Source organism: Cyrtonyx montezumae, unplaced genomic scaffold (genome assembly GCF_038088225.1).
Source record: "Cyrtonyx montezumae isolate F1298 unplaced genomic scaffold, pur_monq_1.0 scaffold_2, whole genome shotgun sequence".
Classification (NCBI taxonomy): Eukaryota; Metazoa; Chordata; class Aves; order Galliformes; family Odontophoridae; genus Cyrtonyx; species Cyrtonyx montezumae.
In genome coordinates this window covers 12279304-12300931 of record NW_027071936.1, presented here as the reverse complement: position 1 = coordinate 12300931, position 21628 = coordinate 12279304, and the positions used below count along the sequence as shown (strand labels likewise).

At 35.9% G+C, this 21628-nt stretch overlaps 1 protein-coding gene across 4 annotated transcripts in view; it reads left to right on the top strand.

Moving 5' to 3' along the window:
- Positions 1-21335, top strand: part of LRBA (LPS responsive beige-like anchor protein) — a 363630-nt gene extending 342295 nt beyond the window's left edge. For all 4 annotated transcript variants that reach the window (XM_065736365.1, XM_065736363.1, XM_065736364.1 and 1 more), the window contains 4 exons: positions 10118-10219; positions 11225-11439; positions 17500-17651; positions 19773-21335. In XM_065736365.1, the coding sequence (XP_065592437.1) occupies positions 10118-10219; positions 11225-11439; positions 17500-17651; positions 19773-19863 (560 nt within the window). In that variant the 3' untranslated portion in view covers positions 19864-21335. The remainder of the gene's footprint in view (positions 1-10117; positions 10220-11224; positions 11440-17499; positions 17652-19772) is intronic.
- The last annotated feature ends 293 nt before the right edge of the window (positions 21336-21628 follow it).

Genomic DNA, 21628 nt, shown 5'->3' with positions numbered 1-21628 from the left:
GAGTAGCAGATCAGCTTCATGTGAACCTGCAAATGTATTCTTGTGTTTACAGAATGATTGTTGCTCCTGATTTCTTTGCTAGTTGCATCTCTCCTATCCTTTGCTGCCCTGTTTTTTTCCTTGCTCATACGTTATTGCCTGTAATGATAAAATAAATTATCTCACCTGTTACAATCTTTCTGCCTGACTTTTTTCTGAATTCGCAGTCACTGAAGAACTTCCAGTTGTGCCAGCTGGTGTTGATGTCTTCGTGTCTATCTTGTCTCTCTTTTTCATTACAACAATATTTGTTGGTATTTATTCGTTTTAGCTTTTTTTTTTTTTTCCTGGGGGCTTACGTCCTGTGAGATCCTACAGAATAGTGCTCCAAGTATGTTGAAACCTTTCTTCCACAAGTACTTAAAGAAATTATCTTATTGTCCATGGTTGTTTTTTTTTTTCCCTTCTCATAAAGCATCTTGAGCACTCTCATAAGTTCTTTTCATCGTTGAGTTTTTTTCATCTGTTATTCTATGTTGATTACAATTGTATCTAGTAAGTCATTTAAAGTAGTTTCTTATATCCCACTTCCTTCATTCTTTCTTAATGATTCCTCACCTCTTCCTGATAGGGAGAAGCCAGTCAGAATAGTGAATTTCAGTCTGTCTTTCAAGTTTTTTAGTTTAATTTGTTTCATTTTTGTTCTCTTATTTAGCTGTACTTTCTTGAAGGGGAGCTATACAGTGGTTAATTAATTTTGTTTTTTCATTTATTCATTCATTCCTTTCATATTTCATTCATTCCTTTCATTTTGTCTATGCCTATGAAAAAGTAGGCATTTCCATAGTTGAGGCAAAGCTAAAGTGCTTTTCTATAGTCATGGCACTATATTCATAGACTGATGAGACTGTTCTGTTGCTTAGAAAACTTATACAGATTTGATGATAATTATTTTTAGTTTTTTGAAGAAAGATTTAATTTTGAAATTTATTTTGCTTGATGAAATTAATACTTAACCAATAAGAATACTAGTGATATATAGAGTCAGTGTATAACTGTATTACTAGCACTAATACTAACGCAATCACTTCTGAGTTATTGCATTGATCTTCCACACATATGTGAATAAAACAAATTATATTACTTCTTTTATGTCAGCCCATAAAGTTGGAAAATGTTACTCTCTCTGTGTATCACATTTGCATTGTGAGAGTGGCGGTAGAGCTTTCATTTCGTAGTTTTATACTTCTTAGAGGATATTCTGTTGAGGTTTTCTGAATTGAGAGAAATGAAACCATTTTAATAGTGGAGCTGTGTAGCAGAGCACATGTGGAAATGTAAGCATGTGTTTTCATAGAGAATTACAGGATTTAACTGAGATTCAATTGAGAAGATTAATTGAACACCTATTTAACATGTATACATTCTTAAAATATTTAAAATAAATGATCTTTTCAATTTATAAAATGTGAAATCTCCCAAAGGACTCAACGTTCAATCACTAGTTTCCTGTCTTGCCAGATAGCAGTCTAGGTGCTCTCTAATCTACTTCTGATAGAAGCTGTATATGGCTACTATTCTGAAATCTGCATTTGAATTTCTGAAAGACTGTTTTTCAGTTAGCATGATTATTAACTGAGAGCTATGATCTGCAGATTAAAGAATTCGTCAGTTGAAATTGTATTAGATGTAGCAAATTCAAAAAAATCTGTTCTCATGAACTCATACACACTTTTCAGTTGGAAATTGCAAGCTTTTCATCGACGAAGTCTTGATAATTAATTATTTATGTCAATAATGCCAGTGATTTAGACTTCAAAAATATGTCCTGATGGTTATTTCTGCACTGTTTGATACAAAAGTAGCATCATAGGTAATACTTAATGTGTATGCAGATACAGTAATTATGTAAACCTGAATCTATGAAGGTTTACACATACATGCTTGCCTTTATACACAGTTAATAGTCACACTCATTTCAAGTAGAACACATGTCTGATGTTAACCAGGTAGCTCTTTCCTCATCTTTATCATCATCTTGAATTTACCTCCATCTTTGTTCCCAAGTTTCTCCATGGTTTGGCCCTTTGTTTTCTCTTTCAAAATATGAATAGAGGAAACAACATTTCAGTGTTTATAGTACAAAGAGTAGCTTAGAATATGATTATTTCCCAAACAAAACCATTTTTTGAAGTTGTTTACATAAGAGTGTATGTTATTAAAAACATTAGTAGCTAAGAAGCCTATACATGGCAGTATTCCTATTTGTAAATAAATCTTAAATATGTAATTGCATTAGTTACAGATTCTGCTACTGATATTGTTCATTTCTGTCAGACATCCTACCATAATAGCTAAAAATCTGCAGAGCCTCCAAACATTAAAATATTCTTGAAATTTCTATGGCTAATAATTCTGTCAGTGCCATTCACTGTGGTCAGTCTGTTAAGAAAGAGCTGCTCTATAACATAGCGCTGAGCATTTGAAGACAGCCTGTGTGCTCATTCAGTGTTCAGCAGTACATTTATGTTTTGACTTGAATACATTGCATTATTGCACGTGTCTTCCTTCTTAAAAAGCCAGTAAATAATTCAGTAATATTTTAACACTGTTTAACTGCAGGCATAACATATATTCTTTGTTTCTCAAAAACGGGTGGACAGAGTAGCGCAACGTTGTGTGTAAAGCAAGAATCCTGTAGCACCATCTGCTGGCCTTGAGTTGAAAGGTGCACTTGAGACTCTCCAAAGCACTGCTTAGTAAAATATTTGCACTACATGTATTTTGACATATTTGATGCGTGTAATTTATTTTTTAGTATATTTAGTATATTTTTCTCCTTTTTATTAACATCAAAATAAGAAAATACATTAATTGTGGTTAATTTATTAAGTGAAGTAGAAACATGCCAAGAGTGTTTTGTTAAGTGTGGCTGTAAAACGAAAGGGAATACGTTCGATTTCTTTATCTGAACTTCAGCAAGTGCAGTGTTAAATTTTTCTATTCTTCTAAGTCAAATTTAGTATAATTTATTTCATAGGGAAGACTCACAAAGCATAGAAGATTACACAGACCATGTTTTTAAAAGGGTAACAACTTCTAAATATTCTTCTACCTAATATTTAATGCGTTTTCTGATGTTATTTATGAAAGTCCCATGAAAGTATAGTGGCCAGAGGCCCTGATGCTCCAGTTGGACCTACTCTTCCGTCTGTCTTCACAGGGTACTATTGTAGCCAGTGCAGGAAGCCCTGGGACTATCTGCATGAACCTAGAAAAGAACCTTAAATTATACAGCTACAAGAGGTCGCTGTCATTTCCTTCTTTAAACTGTAACACATTGATCTCAAAGAGATTGAGGCCTCAGTCCTTCACGTGCTCTGTAAATCATATATAATCGATGGTTCAAACCTCCAAATCTTTACTGAAAGAAGATGAGTTAAAACAGGTGGATGAATATATCTGTGAATCTGTAATAATGCTGTATAAGCAATGTAATTGTGTATTTATATAATGCCAAGAAAGTCATTTTTCAGATAGGTATGAGAGCAAGGTCATCACTGAAAGTGACTTGCAGTTGCACTCGGTGATGATTCAGAAGGCATTTTAACAGTTGTGTGGATTTGGCACTTAGGAGCGTGTGAGTTTGTGTGCTGTAAATATTTGTATTGGCTAAAAGCATTTCCTACAGCATGCACAGCATCTGTATTATCTTTGTTTTCAACTAACTAAGGGGCAATGCATTTCAAGGTAATTGCACATGGTATTATAGAGCAAGTTCTGAGGCACAATTCAAGCATATGTGAAGACAGTGTGTACTGTGCGACTCAAAACAGAGGGAGTTCTGATGTTGCTTTTTTGGCAGTATCCAGCTTCAGGTGTCACTAAAACTATATACATGAAATTCTCCAGAAGGATATGGATATTTAGTGCTTCATGATGTAATGCAGACCTTCACGTTCCAGGAAAAACAATGCTATATTTACAACTTGTAACTAATAGTTGATGTGGTAAAAGGAATTATATTCATATGGTAAATGAATACAACCTTAATGTGCACCATATGCATGGTGGTGGAGTGATGTACTAATATATCACATTTATTTACCTTGTTTGGTTGCCGGGAAAAATGGCTACTCAATTCTCAGTCTGCACCAAATAAGACAAAGCAGAGTAATGCAGAAGAAATAATATGGTAGCCCAGACTATAAATTATTTTAGAATTTTTATGATCAGCTTAAATGTTTTAAAATATTGTTTGGTCTGTACAGTAATTCCGACTTGGGTAGGAAATTAATCTTTAAGTGTTTCTGGAACGAATGTCTGATAATAGTAGCACCACGCAGGTAAGGATTACTCCACTGAGCACAGGAATGCTGTACGTAATTAGAATGATGGCCTGCTTCTTTGTAGAAGTATCTGTTTTGAAATATTTACTTTCAAAAGACAGCTAATTTATGTGTGCTCTGAACTGATGGCATGCACTAAGTATTCCTTGGTACACCCATATAAAAAGGTAGTAAGCATTCATGTGGTACAATACACAAATGATGCATTGCTTTGTAATAAACCTTACAAAAGCAATGAAGCAGTACGTTTTTCTTCTTTCAAACCCAAATAAATTATTTTAATGTCTTTGGGTGGCATAAATTAATTGAGCTGAATTCTCATATGAAACCTCACATCTCAGATTATTTTCTTATCAAACCATGCAGTACCACGTAAGTTTCAAACTATCGATCGATTTCAACATATTATAAAATATCTTTTGTCCTAGATCTGCTCTGCAGGAGGCAGTATTTTTGTGTGAAATACTTGCTAATAGGTTTTACCTTATCTTTTGAGATCTTCTTTATTTATGATTATTGATATTAGTTGTACTTAATAATGGGGATAGTTATAAATGTAAACCACGGGAGAGAAATATGAAGAAAAATATATATTTTTAAGGATAAGCACAAAAAGCTCCTTCATAAAGCTGTTTTAGAGCATATTCAAACAAAAATGACAGTGCTTTAAAACTTCAAAGCTGATATTTAAGTAGCAGTTTATGAAGTTGGGATGGTGCAAATATTAAAATATTACTGTAGACTGACCCTGAATATTCACCTGCAGATATTTTCACAGGGCTTCAAAAAGGTCTGTATGTGGTGGGAGGGGTGCTGCTTGAATGACTTCCAGCTCTTCCAGCAGATGAATCCTTAGGAAGAGTGAACTGGTTCCAGAAAGCTTTGCTTTGCACACACGATAGGAATTGAGAGGCTGGGGATTATTGACTTTCTGAAATCTGGATTGGAATACTCAACTCATGAAGACCTGTTAAATCTGCTTCTTTGCTGTGTTTATTTTGAACCTGTACTTTTGACAGTGGGTATGAAAGATCCTCGTATTAGTACTGTATAAGTGTTAGTCACTAGTTGTACAGTGTGACAAATTGTGCAATAAGCTCTCTTTGTGTTTTATTCGATTAAATTAATTCTACAGGATAAATTTTGTAGTTCTCACTTTGCTAAGCTACATCATAACGTAGGGTTTCTTAAGACTCAGTTTCAGGATCGAGCAATACGTTGCTGAAAGGCACTGATCTTTTTCTCAGGTAACATACAGTTGAAGGTCCAGGCATGAGGTTTTAAATTTAAATTTTACTTTTAGTTTTAAAAAGTTTGAACAGATGGGAAATAGTTTGAGAAGAGCGTTGAAGGGATGAGAGGAAATGCTGATGAATGACATGTGAAGAACAACAACAAAGCTCTTGCATAATATGAAAAAAATACGTTGCTACATAAAAAGCTAAATTTAACAGGATAGATTACTGAAAGTGAAGTTTTAGGAATATTTCAATAATATTGTGTGATAACACAGTAGGATCTCACATCCATCAGAGAGTTATCCTTTTAGTGGCAGTGAAATGATTTTTAACCAGTTATCTGTTATGTAAATGTTTACTGTGTGGAATCTATAAATAATGCTGATGTAGAGAGTTTCTTTAATAATTGACAGTCATTACTGATGCAGTTTAACTCTGAAGCTTGCTATACAATCAGCGCAAATTAGTTTCCTTCCTTTCCTTACATTTTGCTTGAAAGCACTTGTGTCCCAATGTCGTCTGTTCTGCAAGAACATTTGTACTTTGAATTGTATTTCAAACCATTTAGTTCCTTTATTCAAAAAACACAGCCTTTATAAAATGCTTTTTGAATACTTTAATACTTTTCTTGCATAGGTAATTGAGTTTGGGTGATTTATCCTTCTGAGAAAGTATTCGATAACTTACTTTGGCAAGAAGTGGGTAAAAATGTAGTTTGTTTAACTGATATTTCATATAATTAGGATTTTATATTGACATAAAGTCACTTAATTAATTTGCCATTTAGAAGTACCCTACGACCACTAGAATCATGGAATAATTGAAAATTACTCTCGCTGTCGGTGACTTCTCATTAACCGTCTTCTCAGCATTAAGCATAAGAAAGGAATCTTGTAAAATATTTTATATTTTATTTTATTCTAAAGGATAATATCTCATATAATATCTCATATCTCACTCAGAAACTGAGTAGGAAGGCTATTTTCTATTTAATTACATTTTTTTCAGTTAAATATTATTTTTTTGCTTTTTTTAATGGAGAAATTTCTCTTTGGATGCTTTTCCGTGTTTGGCTCAGCTTTTATGACTTAGTACTGAAAACAAAGAAAGTGGTCTTTGTAGGATTCTGCTGGTACGTTTAAAATGCCGTGATTTTATTTTCCTGTGTAACATCAGTGAAGCTGAAAAAATAGTGGAGAGAGACTTAGCAGCACAAACCAATTTCTTGTTTCTCAGTAAAGTGTTTCTGGATGTTGTTAAACAACAGAAAGTTTTGACTTGGCCATAATCCCACTGTTCCTTTGTAAACATAGGTTGCAAGCACCTAACAGTTTTTTTTCAATTAAATGTCACCATTAGCTGACATGATATCACGTGCTATTCTGTTATTTCTGATGGTTGCCTTTTATGATTTAAAGCATACTTGAATCCCCCAAGGAAGGAGTGGTATATCATGTTATTTTCTATGGCAAAGCAACTGCAGAAATTATTTATTGAAATGTATGAGAACCCTTTTGAAATAATTTGAATGGTTACTATATTCTACCCATTACTGGGAAATAACTCCGTGTATTCTTCCTGTGGCTTGACATAAATCATCAATGACGTTTGTTGCAGTGTGAATGTGGCATTAAGATAGCTGCAAGAAGCAAGCCAGCAATGGTACAGATTAGGGATATTGTTATATACTATGCTGAGAAAAGCACATCTGTACGACTGTTGTGTCTTGGTTATTAGTGCGAGAATTTGAGCTATCTTTAATCTCATTTGACTTGTTCATCTTCCTTAAGGATCTCCATAAAGATGCACTGAGTATTCTTTTCAGTCCTTAGTTAGGGTTTGCATCAGTGGTCGTAAACCTGCTTAACGGACAAAGACTCTTTTCCCTTTGAAGTCACTTCCCCAGCTTTTCAAAAGGTCTGCAAGCCTGTTCCCCTAAAACAATTTGGAAAAGTTTGAAGTGGTGCCCCTTAAACCAGCAACAAAATAAAATTTTCTCTTTGCATTATTGAAAACCATGACAATCTTCTGAAGCAGTAACAGTTTAAAAGCTTTTAAAGAAATCTGTTCTGCTCTATGACCAGCTTTTAAGTTGACCCCATTATTTGGAAAATCAGAGGCTTGGAAACCCCTGAATGCTTGACATTCTTATCAAAGGAGTTAGCCTGACTTTTCACAGGACTCCTGGTTTACAGTATTTATTCAAGTTCTAATTTATTTGAAGATACTGTTACAATTTCTTGTATTTCTTCTTTTTTTTTCTTTGCATTAAATTATTTCTTCAATGTAACTTAGTAAACTGCTTATGTCATTTGTGAAATGCCACCTATGGATTTGTACACTTTTATGTTTGAAGCCAAGTCCAAATTCTAAAGGACTGACAGACAGCATTATGTAATTGTCCTTTTCTGTGGATTGTGATAAATATATATGCCCAATTTCTACTTTTTTAAAAATGTATCTCCTATGTGTGTGTATATATATGTGTGTGTATATACATATAATGGTTTTTGCTCATATTATTCACATAGTAACATAGTAATGTAGGTGTTGGAAGCAAAAATTGTACTGCAAGGATTTTATCTGCAACTCCTAACACTTCATTCAGACGTTGCTTCTAATAAGTCCTTCAAATTCCGATTTTATTTTCATTATCTGCATTACAGTGTTGCACATTCTCTGATTTCAGTTTTAAAATTAGAGTTTTAAATTAACCTATGTCATATATCATTAGATCAATTCCCTGCTGATATATGCACATATTTGTTAAATGTGATTTCTCTCTATAAAGTTAAGTAAGATACCCTGAACTCTGAAGTTTTCCTAGTGCAGGTAGTTCACTTCGAAGAAACAAAACTAATGAAAGCTTTAAGTGCATAAAGCTCCCTATAGCTTGGGGTCAACGGGGAGAAATAATTGGATCAAAGAAGTCGAATTGTTACTGTAATGGTAACTGTTAAATTTTCCCCTAAACTGGTGAGAATTTGTGGATTGCCTACACAACGTTCTTTTAAGAAGCTTCTGAGGTGCCTGTCACATGGTCTAGGTGGGAGAAGTTCAATAGAGCAAACTTTCTTTAAAATGTGTATGAGTTTTTGTAGTCCATCACATGAGAAATACGTAAAGGTCATATTCTACCCTTACACTTCTAATGGGTTGGGAGTTTTTCCTTTGCTTCTGAATTCTGCCATAGTTATTGGGTTTGAGTGTGTTTTGCAAAACATCATATGAAGCAGTATCAATAACGTTTCGTAATTATTTATTAAGAGGTTAGGGACAATTCAGTGAGTTGCTCCTCCGAAGCATTTACAGATTTTAAATTCTGATAACACATATTTGAATGTGTATGTGTGTGTATACATATAGTATGAATAAATCTAAGCAAAACAAGGTTTACTTACTTTTCCAATGTTTGCGTTGTAGATAGGAATTTTAAAAGCACCTGGAGAATAAATAGGATTTTGAAATGTTAAGATCTTTGAATTGGTGCTTGGCTGTGGATTATGACCTTTTCTAAAAAGCAATTTGACTGCAGCAGATGTTTGGATGCACTGGGGATTGTTGCAAATGGTCTGACTAACGACGCAAACTGCTGAGAATAAGCTCTAGCCTCTGTGTATGTGCCCACAGATTGACACTGCTTCTCTCTGTACACAATCGGGGTCTTGATAGCTACTTGTTTAAATATTTTACATAATTTCTGATAAGACAACTACGACTGGTAGTGTTAAGGCTCTTAACAAACTGGACAAAGTAATGATACTGTGATGTTTTTATCTTTTAAAAAGCTACAACCTCAAATACAATTTGAGTGGTGGCCAAGTGAAATGATTTGGCCCAGTTACTACTCTCAACCTTTGCAGATCTACCACCTGTTTTTGAAATTAAAAAAAAATATGTGTATATACTTGATCTTAGAAAACGGAAGAAAGTTTTGTTTGCTTGTTCTTGTTGCAGGGAAATCTCTAATAGGAACATAGGTAATAAATATTGGACCTGATGGTTTTGATTTTGCAAGTTTGTCTGAAATTCAAACTTGATTGTATTCCTTAATCTACATCTTACATGGAACTCAAACATCAGGCTGAGGTTTCACCACTGCTCCTAGCTTAAAGTAAAACCTGTGGATGTTTTTCTCCATCATGGGGCATTGTTGGTATCCTCTCAGTACTAGCCATAGTGATGACTTGAGTTTACTTAAGTCTGCTATTGTAAGAGGTAGTAACTGAGTTAGGTCTCTTTCTCCACAGTGAAGGCAGAGGAGAAGGAGAGATGCAGGGGAAAACACAAGTCTGTGTGCTCCTACTTGTACCAGTTTTTAACTAAAAACATGAATGTGCTAAATAATGCTGAATTTCTATAGTTTACTTCTGCTGTACCACATAGATATGAGTACAAAACAAGCAAATGCAAGCACAGTGCAGTAGCGGTGATTTGCAGGAAAAAATGAATTCTAAGAGCAAGAAAACTGAAGACGCTTCAGTGATTGCAAGTGGTGATTTTGGAAAAAGATTGTAACCACAGCTCCCTTTTATCGTTTTTCCATTGAAGGTGATTTTGCAACTCCTCGAGCCATTTTGACAGGACATGACTATGAGATCACCTGTGCTACCATTTGTGCTGAACTTGGCTTAGTAATAAGTGGTTCAAAAGGTAAGAAAGCTGTTGTCCACTTCTTTCTCTTCATAAAGCTGGAGTCCTCATGCAAAAAGGATTTGATTAACTTCATGGTGATTTTGTCTTTAAACTTGTTTTAGTTGCTGCAGAGTTTAAGTGAATTTAAAACCTCTTTTGTAAACATATTAGAACATCAGTTATTCAGACATCTACAAGAGTCAATCACATCAGATTTTCTGTTCTAGCGTACTGATTACGTTTATTTTTGTTTGCTTATTCAGTGTAATTGCCTATAGCATACAGTTGGATCCAGCTCTTGACTGTCAAGATAGTGAAAAATGCATTTTTGTAGTTGGCTTTCCTTTTGTTCTGGATAAAGAAAATCACAAGTTAGAAGACTGTGCATTCTCTTTCACTGAAACTCAGTTAGATGAAGCATCTGTATAAAATACCAAGCAAAATTTGTGCTAATTCTTATCAAGCTCTTATTTTTAAACTTGAAATTCCTTAGAAGTAGGATCTGTCTGTTTTAGTACTTAGTAAAGTTCTTGCTTCGAGACACCTTTTCAAAGTAAGTTGGGCGTACTTAACTGTATGCGTCTGTATAAGCTGCTGTTTTATGCATGTGAACATTTGTGGTTTAAACACAAATCATTTATTTTGTCTGAATGTATTAACAAGCATATGTTTAGTGAAATGTGCATGGGTTAAAGTCTCAATACAAGAAAATACACTTAGCGTGGATGCCAATGAAATTTCATTACATTCAGCTTCATGTTCTGAAGTATTGAATTAGGATTCAGTACTACCAAATTTAAAAGGAAATCCACAAAAAGAGTCTTTTAGGTGTTCTAAAATACTTTATTACAAAGCTCTTCAAGGTGTAAACTGCTCATTGTACTCTCTGGCACCCTTACAGTTATAGGTATTCCATTTAAACATCCTACAACTCATCACAGAATAGGAAGCCATTGTTCATTTTTTCATATATAATCATTGAGCATGCGTGTCAATATCTGGAGTTTTTATTCTTTCTCACAGAAGGACCATGTCTCATACATTCTATGAATGGAGATTTGCTGAGGACATTAGAAGGTCCTGAAACATTAGAAGGTCCTGAAAATTGCCTGAGACCAAAACTTATTCAAGCTTCGAGGGAAGGCCAGTGTGTCATATATTATGAAAATGGCCTTTTTTGTGTATTCAGTGTGAATGGGAGACTTCAAGCTACTATGAAAACGGATGACAAAATCAAGGTAAGTGTACTCAAAGAACTCTCAGTTCTATTATCAGAAAAAGCTATCTATTTTGGAGTTGTGTGGAGCTTCTTTCTATAGCCAGGCCATTAAAGTGTATAGCATTACACCATACTAGCAGCATTCATAACAGCATTAAGAGGAGAAAAACACTCCTAATGTACTAATTTTGTTTTAGATTATGTCTGTTCAAATAGCAAGGAACAGCCAGTAGGCCTTTCCTTGAGCAGAACAATACAAGTACTTCTAATTGCTGGTCAGCTGAAGTCAGAGTATTTCTTTACTTCGAAGTTTAAAGGCAGGAGGTTGTTGGACATGCAGTTTTCAAAGTTGGCTTTCCTTTTTTGACATCTTGTTCTACATTCCTTCATCTTAGTTTGAGAGAGTGTATTGTGCTGAGCTGCAGGAAATTTATAGACTTATGTCTGTATTTCAGCTTTTTAGCCCTTAGAAGTGTTTTTGACATTTGCTGACCAGGCAGTTAAGTTCAAGACATGGAGCATGTCCAAAACTATGCAGGAGGTATTTTAAGCTTATGGTTTTATGGACATGATTTGCTAATACAAAATGTAGGCCTTTTGACAGTTCCTGTGACATAGTACCTATGAAGCAGAGCAGAACCTGGCAGCTGTCCTGCAGTGAAGCAGATGTGTCAAAAGAGTATTTTACTTATTCACACTTTTTTTCCTTGAACGAGAACAAAAGCAAATGGAAAAGAAGGGAAAGAAATGAGAAAGAAGAAAAAATGGACAAACATTTTCAAATCTAGTAGAAGTGTGACAAGGACGTGAAGCAAGACCACGTTGCAGGGTCAGCATTCAGGCTACCTGAATTATCTGAAGTATGCCAGTATTTGTGGTCTGAGAAGCACAGAATCAATCACAGAATGGTTGAGGTAAAACGGGCCCACGGGGTCCATCAGGCCCACTCCAACTCCAGCAGGGCCACCCAGAGCAGCTGCCCAGGCCCATGTCCAGGTGGCTTTGGGAGATCTCCAGGGAGAAGACTCTCAAAATTTCTCTGTACAGCCTGTGTCAGTGCTCCATCACCTGCACAGTGAATAAATGTTTTGTATTTAAAGCAATGTAACATCAGCCAAAGAAGACTACTGTTCGTGTACCAGTACTGTGCCTCCAAGCTGGTTTACCAAATCTGGCGGAACAGACCAGCAACTCAGCTACTGGTATTTCCAGCATTACCCTCACAAAGGTTTCTTCTCCTTTATTTGTATTAGTGGTTTCAGGAAGAAAATGCCTCTTGTATTGTATTCCACTTAAAACTTTCTAAAACTATACTGAATTCAGTTAATCCAACATCCCTGTGTTTTCAAAATGTCAGGTACAGTAATGTTGATATAAGCAGAAATAAATCTCTGTGTAGGTCTCTTTTTCATAGTGAGAGGACTGCAGTGGGTGAGGGGGTGTACAGCCTTTTTAAATGCTATGGCAGCCACAAGTGCAGATGTGAGGCTGGGGAAATGAAGCAGGAATGTGTATATTCTGCCCCAGGCCATTTCTCCAAATTAACGTCAATTCTTGCTTCAGTTTTTAATCTTTGTTCATTTCTCTGCAAATTGGGCCTTTGGCTGTCCTTGTAGAAATGCTTTGGAAAATTTAAGCCTACTCTTCACCTTCATTCTTTACATAAAGCAAGTACACATCATAATGTTTTCTCTTTTTACAATAGTAACGTTGATGATCTGCCACTTTCGGTTGTGATTATGTTGTCAGTCAGGGAAGGAAATCTGTAAAATGTCTCAGAATCCCTTGCTGGTTAAAACAATTTCTGTTGTGTTTCAGTCAGTACCCACAGCTTTGGGAATGTCGCTGGAGGCAATGGAAGTTCTGCTCTCTGTTGGCCAGAGTTACATATGTACAGTGTGTTGTTTTTGTTTTGTTTTCTCTCTCTCCCAGTGGTCCCACTTGGGCTTTATACTTAAACAATCTAAATCCTTTTTTCCCTATGCCTTTCTGCGCTGTCTCACGTTAGAAGGCAAGTGGCATCAGCATAATTAAAGCAGGGGCGTTTAAAATGAATAGTCCCTAACCATGTGCTGCATTGAAACACATTTCTTCTTTTTCTTTTTTTTCTTCCTCAAAAAGGATAGAAAGGGGAAAGAAAAGGTCCTAAGCATTGAATCTGTAAAGTAAAATTCTTATTTATATCTGCCTGTGTCATTACGGACTTGCATTTCAGAATGTTATTGACAAAATAGCAGTTTTCAATAAAGATGTTGGAACAACATTCTAATTTTCTCATATTTCTGTGCCAGGAAACTGCTAGAAAAATTTCAGGCGCTCTGGGGAAATTCAGTCTAATCAATGCCTTCCACCTGTTTTTGTTTTAAATACTGTATTGCTCAGTGGAGCTTAGGCATATCGCAGTACATCTACCATGTAATGTTTAGATATCTTAATGAATAACTTAACTCTAAATAGTCTGCTTGTTCTGAGAGGTAAAGTTATTTTACCTTAAACAAAGGCTGTGTGCTGTTTCACCCAGAGGAACCAATTTATTTTCTTTTCCTGAGTCTGTTTTGAAATGTGGAAGTGTCCGCAAGACTTCTGCTGCTGTAAGGCAGTGCTGTCACTGTGTCAGCTCTGCCTTTTCACAAAGCACTGCCTTTCAAAAAATCTGAGATGTTAAAGGATTTGTGCAAAGTTTTGAGACTTTCCAAGGAAATATAAGCGAGAAATGCTGCTTTTAGAACATAGCTGAGATTGTGCGCTTTGGGGATTATTTGAGAGTCTGAACCTCATGTTGTGAGAGTGATTGGTTGCAGAGGCGTTTCAGTTTTGTACCTAGCAGAACTCCAGTTCAACAGCACTAGGGAAAAGCAAAACAGTAAAATTGATTCATGCCTTCTTCTATACCACTTGGAGTACTTGGGAGTAAAAGCATCCTTTCGTTTGTTAAATCTTTGAAGGGCATGCCACGAAACTGAAATGTTGACAGGGTGACCTTTTTCTTTCATTCATTCCTTCATTCATATATATGCTGAGGCTGGCAAGTGGCTGAGATATTTATTAATAAACAGTAAAAATAAATAATTCAACATCTTGTCTTCCTGACAAGCCAATGACTTGGTAAAATTGCATAGGTATTAGTACAGGTTCAAAGCTTATACTTTATTTAATCAAAAGATCACAAAAAAACACTGCATTATACAGGTAGTGGAAGAGTTAAAGATTAATGGCTTTAATTTGCCTTCTAATATAGCATTTCTTCAGTAAAAGCTTCAAGTATAAAATTCAAGTGAACCATGACCAGAAGGTTAATGGATTTTCATCAGCTGAATTTTATAAGTGTAGCAAATAATTATTTGTCATGGTCTTCATTTCAGTTTGAAAATACCCTTAGGAGATTGCCATTGCTATAAAGAAAAACCCACTCTATATTGATTTTTCCTTCTAATGAATAATCTTTTTAATAATTGCTTGTGGTATGTTAGATCTCACGATCATTTACTCAGTGCATATGAGTTCTAGGTCATTTTCATTGTGTTACCCCAGGATTGTTTTCTGCACTTTCTCATTGGGTTCTAATTGTTAGATTGTCTCTGAATGACGTTTTAGGCTTCTTGGGGTTGTACTTTGGAAGGTTCTTTGGTACTGTGGTAGAAATAATCACAGAAGTAATTTGTGGTAGGAACTTTTGTTTTTGTTAGAAAAGGCTCCATCTGCTCTTCTTTAGTAATCAGTTTTTCATAGGTAAATATGGTTGAATAAAAAACTTACTCTGCTTTACTGTTTTTAAGTGTGTGTGTACACGTCGTCACTTCAATCCAAAACACAGATGGAATAGGTTTATCATCTATTTAATTCAGTGTTATCCCAGTGTTTTGTTTTCAACATATGGTGCTGTTACTTTCATTATGGTGTGGAATAACGTCTTCACAGTGCAATTCATTCTGATTAGTTAGGAGCTGTTGCAGTGGACAGTCAAAACTGATGATATGAAAGTTCCCTACTGATGATGTAAAAGTTGCTCTGTCTTGGTCTAAGTGTTGCACACCATGTAATTCTTAAAGGATGTATTTAGCAACATAGTAATAGAGTACAGCAGTACCAAAAATACAGATACACGCAGTGTCTGACTTCAGTTATTCATCAAGCAGTATCTAGCATTTGTTGTTTATTATGATTTCTAGGCTTGTCACAGCAGTCTGTATAAACACTTCAATGTTGCATGAATGTAACTTCTTTGTGATTTGATTTCTCCCATGTTTGTGGTATTGGCGTTATATATCCTGTATACTAAAACAGCCAACAGCTTCCTCTTCCTGAGGAATTAAAAATCATGGTGTAAACTTTGAATAGTGAAAAAAAAGTTGAAGCAGAGGTTGCAGATACCAGAATACTTATTTCAGCACAGAGGGATATGTTTTCAAGATGCTGTCTTTGGTTCTTTCTCTGTTTCCTACATTTGAACTTTTGAGGTGGAGTTTTGCTCGTGGGCTGTCATCTTCAGGCAGTGTCACTGTATACTACTGAGAGCGATTCAGTTAAAGTTGGACCATTTGTAGAATGTTTTTGTACATATATATTTGTTTAGAATTTCAAACCTTACATTGTTCTCTTGAGAAGTTTTGTGTCTCTCTGCCTAGCGTCAAGGAAGTTGAAATGTATCCAGAATTAGTTCTGGTGTGAAGAACTTACGGTTTTTTGAACAGCTGAAAAATCTTAGGCAACTCACAGATCTTTGGAAAGTCTCAAGAGGTAATCTATAGCTTATACATTTGGTACTGAACACGTGCAGTTCCAGCAATGCAGGAGATGCAAATTTTTTCCTGCAATGATAAGCCCCAACAGTAAGCAGCACAAAATTTTCGTAATAAAAAATGAGATGAAGTGAACCTGAATGAGGATACAAAAGGGAGGGGAAGCAGGGAAGAAATGAATCAAGGATAGAACCAGGGACAGAATGAAAAGATGTTTGCAGGAACAAAATAAAAAGAGGTGAGCAAGTAGAAACTTGTCAGAGACTGGCAGAAGGCAAGAAGTGGCACAAAGTAGTGGATGAAGAATATAAATTGGAAGTAGGGGCAGTGGAGTCAAGAAATAGATAGTGTCAGCAGTAATAAGACTGAGTTTAATATGGACACGGTCCGTATTAATATGGTTCATAAAGATATATTAAGAGGAATGGGCACAGATGTATTTTTTGAAATTCCTGATCAGTGTCTGTGGGTGCCAGGGAGCAAGGGAATGTATTGTTGCTAGCTTTACAGCGTCTAGCCCACAATACCGAGCCAGATGGATCATGATCTGACCCCACAGAGCATGTTTTATTTTAATAGAAGTTCAAGATAATTCTCTTAGTATTTTTTGCTTCTTTAACCTGGCAAAATCCATTTTGAAGCAATATTTCCCATACTTTGCAGTCATCTTAATATCAGGTAGTGTCACAGTAGTTGTCACGGAAGTGAGTAAAGTTGTTTTTCCTCCAAGTATTCAGTCTTTCTCCTTATCTTTCAAGTAGCGTGTAGGAAACGTTGAAGCAGGTTGGAAACTTGTTTTAAGAAGTCCTGTCTTTCAGTATGATCTGGATCCCAGACAAATTTTTCAAACCTATTTTTGCCATCAGTTCTTATGTCCCAAGCAAAATCAAGGTATAAACCAGTGAGGTTGTCGCCCTTTCAGGATAGATGATTAAAAGAAACACAGTCTGCGTTATCAAGGGTGAATCATTATCCTCCTAATCCAGAGCAGGAATCCACCAGTGCCAGTCAAAAATAGTTCTTGTAATTTTTATACCATTTCAGTTCCCTACATTCCTTTAATGCCACTGCAGCTGAATCTTGTAAATCTAGCTAATTAAGAAAGTAAATTTCCTTAGTTGAGGTCATATTAAATTATTGGAATATGGAATAAATGACAGGTAAGGTAAAAGGTAACTGGGGCTGTCCAGAATAACAACATCTTGTTTCCCAAAAGCTTATTTTGGTATCAAATCTCCTTAGGCTTTCAGCTGTCACTATGAAACCTTTTCTGAAAAGTAAGAGGAGGAAGAAAAGAAACAGATATTTACCTGACAAACATCCATGTGATTTTCCTTTAGGCAATCCAACTGAGTAGAGATGGACAGTATCTGCTTACAGGTGGAGACAGTGGAGTTGTCATGGTGTGGCAGATGTGGGACCTCAAGAAGCTTTTTGCTTACCCGGGGTGTGATGCCGGAATCCGATCCATGGCCTTGTCATATGACCAAAGGTTAGAACTAAATCTGGTCTTTGCAACTATTCCAGAGACTGCATGTTTGCTCTGAATATATTTTTTTGCTTCTGGTTTTATGGGTCTTGATGATTATACTGAAAATTCTGTACTTACATCAGTTTCTTTCTAGAATGTCACATGCAGGGCAGGTAATCTTTTTGAGGATTTCAGCTCTTGCTGAGAAAGAAGAAGGTTTCATTCAAGAAGTATTTGGCAGACATTCAAAACAGGTTGAATTACTGGCTTGTGCTGGCATGGGGTGGGTCAGTTGGAGGTGGAAGGTTACATATGTGCTTTTTTGTTTCTTCTTGCACTTATGACACAGGCCACATTCCTAATTCCAGATCTTGTTAAAAATGAAACAGTTGCACAATAAGATTCCTACTACTACGTGCCCATAGTTTGGTAAAGTAAATACTAATTTTCATTTCTAAGAATGATTTAATGTCTACTAATCATGACCCTCCTCAAAGAGTGCTTCTATTGAAGACAGTCCAATTACATTTTTACTGTATTTTTACATTGCACTTGTCAGTGCTGCTTTACTTAAAAGCTGTTGTTCTTATTACAGAAGTACTCTTTGCTTATAGTACATTTATAATTTCATTTGTACACTTCTAGCTCATGGGTGAGATTTCTGTTGTGTGGTTTGCTTGTCTACATTGTCCAGGAGAGCATATAGATAAGGCTCTTAACCTTCCATTGAAATGGAAGTCCATACTGAATGAAATATTCCGTAATGCAGATTGAACATTTTTTTCCTGGACTATACTTCTAACACATAATATAAAATGAATTTTGAATAAAAAACAAGCCAGCATAATCCGCGAGATTTACTTAAACATTCAACTTCTTGTAAAGCATAATTAGAAATTATAGTTGGTTCATTAAAAAAAAAACCATACTGCTCATAACATGAAAGTATATCCGGAGCTCGAGTTACAGTTGTTGAATTTTAGACTCCTGAAAATGTATATAGTTTTGCATTTAGAGAATCTGTAAGCTGTAATTAAAATGGCATGCTGTCATAATATTTGCACATCGATAAACTGAAATTTAATGTGAACATGTGTAAATCTAACCCATTTACATTGGGTTTGAAGACACAGAAATGCAGAGTAGGCTTTAATTTCTTTGGTGTGCGTGAATACAGAATGTTTGATAGATTGCGTGTAAGAGAAGTTGTAACCTAAAAACAATAAACAATCAAAAGGGTTCTAATGAAATGAAGTAGGGACACTATCAAAATGCAGTGTTCTGATAATCATCTCATATTTCATCTTTATTGTGAAGGAAAAATTACAGCTTTTCATTTTGAGATTTCATTCGGAAGATTATTTTTCCAAAATGCCAGAGCTGTGTAAGTCATCACACCCTTGGTTTTTGTAACACTTAAATAAGAAGCAGTAGAAATGATCATACAGAAGTTCTTTTTATTGTGTGCTCTGTCAGGGTTGTGGCTTTTCAAATATGTGTAAATTATCTTTAGTAGTAGAATAACGTTTGGAATTTAGGAAGTATGTGTACCTCAGTGGGGGAGTGATTTCAGGAATGTTCAGAACTACCAGAGCCTTCAAATTGCTTTCAAACCTGAATGCTAACACATCCAGCTGAAGTCCCGTGCCCACATCCAGTTCCTTCCTGGATTAAATGGGGAAGGCTAGACTGAATGGAATGCGTCTCCCAGCCCTTCTGCGCTTCGCTCCTTCACCACTACTTCATCATGCTCCCATATAACCCAGAAAAAGCAAATAAGCAAGCCCAACTAGTAATCACAAGAAATCTCAAGAGGCCTCGCAGGACAGTGGTGCTGCTGAACAATTCTGTTGTCTGACTTCCGAGCGAACTGTGGCTTCAGGCCACCCATACAAACGCCATACATACTGTTGCTTGGTGTTTTGTTTGCTTTGAGATCCATAAATTTTCTGTCAGTGTCAGTGCAGATGTCAGTGTTAGCTAAACTCAGCCTGCTGAAGTCCTTGGAAAGCCTGACTTTTCTGCCTGGTAAGACCTCCCAGCTCCAGCTGCCTTCTTGTACCTATTTGGTGTACTCCTTTGGTGTGCTGACTCGCACCCGATCTCACAGTGTGTTGCTGACTAACATTGTGCTTTCCTCAGGTGTATACTGACCGGCATGGCATCGGGGAGCATAGTGGTTTTCTACAATGATTTCAATCGTTGGCATCATGAATATCAAACCAGATACTGATCTGCGTGGAGACCACAGTTGGCACTGATGTGAGCAGCTGTTGTCAGGAGACTGGCCATAGCACGCCTCCCTTGGTGTCCTGCTACAACATAGTTCCTTATAAATAGCTAAATCCTATCTGAATGTAACTTAAATTTGCTGGGAGAAGCAACCTATTTTTTAAAGTTAATTGCTATTTTTGTAGAACTTGCTTGACTTTTTTGGGGGAAGGGCGGCGAAGCAGAAAAATGGCTGCTGGGTTCTGTAGTAAAAAAATCTATATTTTTAGTCATAATGAGAAGTCTATTTTGATCCCTGTATGTTAAAGAAACCTAAAATAAAGTCAGTTAAGACTCACCTTCTAGCTGTGTCATGAAGAAACAGATTTTCCACCTGAAGCTTTACGTATAACCTTGAAGAATATGTGATTTTAACGTAATGGAAATGGATTACGATGTTTCGGGAGTTTTAATCTGTACTGTCTATACTATACTTTGTCTTGTACTTTTCCAAATGATTGTACTACATCGGCACTGACATTTCTGAAAATCTATAGTAATATTTAAATTATGGATAATGTAATTTTAAACTTTGCAAATCGTTTCCATCAATGTTAATATTCAGGCATGTTCCTAGGCCTAGTTAATTAGTTCTTTTTCAGTCGTATGCTACGTGCAGTTAAGAGAGCAACAGAGTTTGTGTTGCATCCAGTGTGAATCCTTCCAGTTTTTACCTGGCATCTCCTTCAAAGCACACCAAAATGTAAATTGTTCCTCAGAATCAGGAAGGCTGTTTGAAGGCCTTAAGCTCAAATCAGAAAGCCACAGATGCAGGGTTTTTTGTGTTACTGTTTTCTTTGTTTTTTTTTTGTTGTTTTGTTTTTTAATAGGTGCATTTACCAAAGCACACTTCTGCTGTCTAACTGTGAAAGCACTAGAAAGGCAAATGTTTGCTGGTGCACAGCCTCTCTACAGCAGCAGAAGCACTAGACTTGCAGGTTGCTCTTCTTGTTTGTCCAGAACTGACCCCTGCAATACTGTAGCACACGCCGTGTTCCTTTTCTGTATATGGCAGGAACATCTTTTATATTTTGCTATCACCAAAACTAGTCAGGACCTGTCCAATCTTGTGAAATTCTCTCTTTCTTTTAGGAAATGAAAAATAATTTATATTAAGGAACAATAAGTTATTTTGGTGTTGCACAAATCTACTTTTCTACAAGATTGCTGTGCAGAACTCTGTGAAAATATTTGTGAAAAGAACTGTTATTGTTTTGTAAGTCTGTATTGCATAGAAGTATCTTCTTTGTATGTTGTGATCGATCAGTTGAAATTTACATTCCTTCTCTGTATTGATACATACATTTCTCTAGCTGCCTACTAGAGCAGTTGCTCTTTTTCTAAGCATTTAGCTACTATCTCTTTAAGTAAAGATTTGGAATGAGAAAATTCAGTTTGAGTGAAGAAATCAAATAAAATTGCATTTGTAATTGAGAGCTTCACTGGAATGTATTGTGTTCTTGTGGCTCAGTGTGCACAAGAGAGAAAACAGGTGCTGTGGCTGATGCATTTCAAAGTGCTCCTGCTGTTTATGCACTGGTGACTAAGTTTTCTGCATTCTGCTTTTTTAAACTGACATGGTTATAGTGGTGTCAGTACAGTTATTTTTGTAGGTTTTGCGTAGCAGAAGGATGATCTAATTAAGCAAAGGCTGTAGTTATGTCTGTGATAAGTAACATCTATGCTAAGTACCTGGTATACTGAGCAGTAAGATTTGTTGTAAAAAG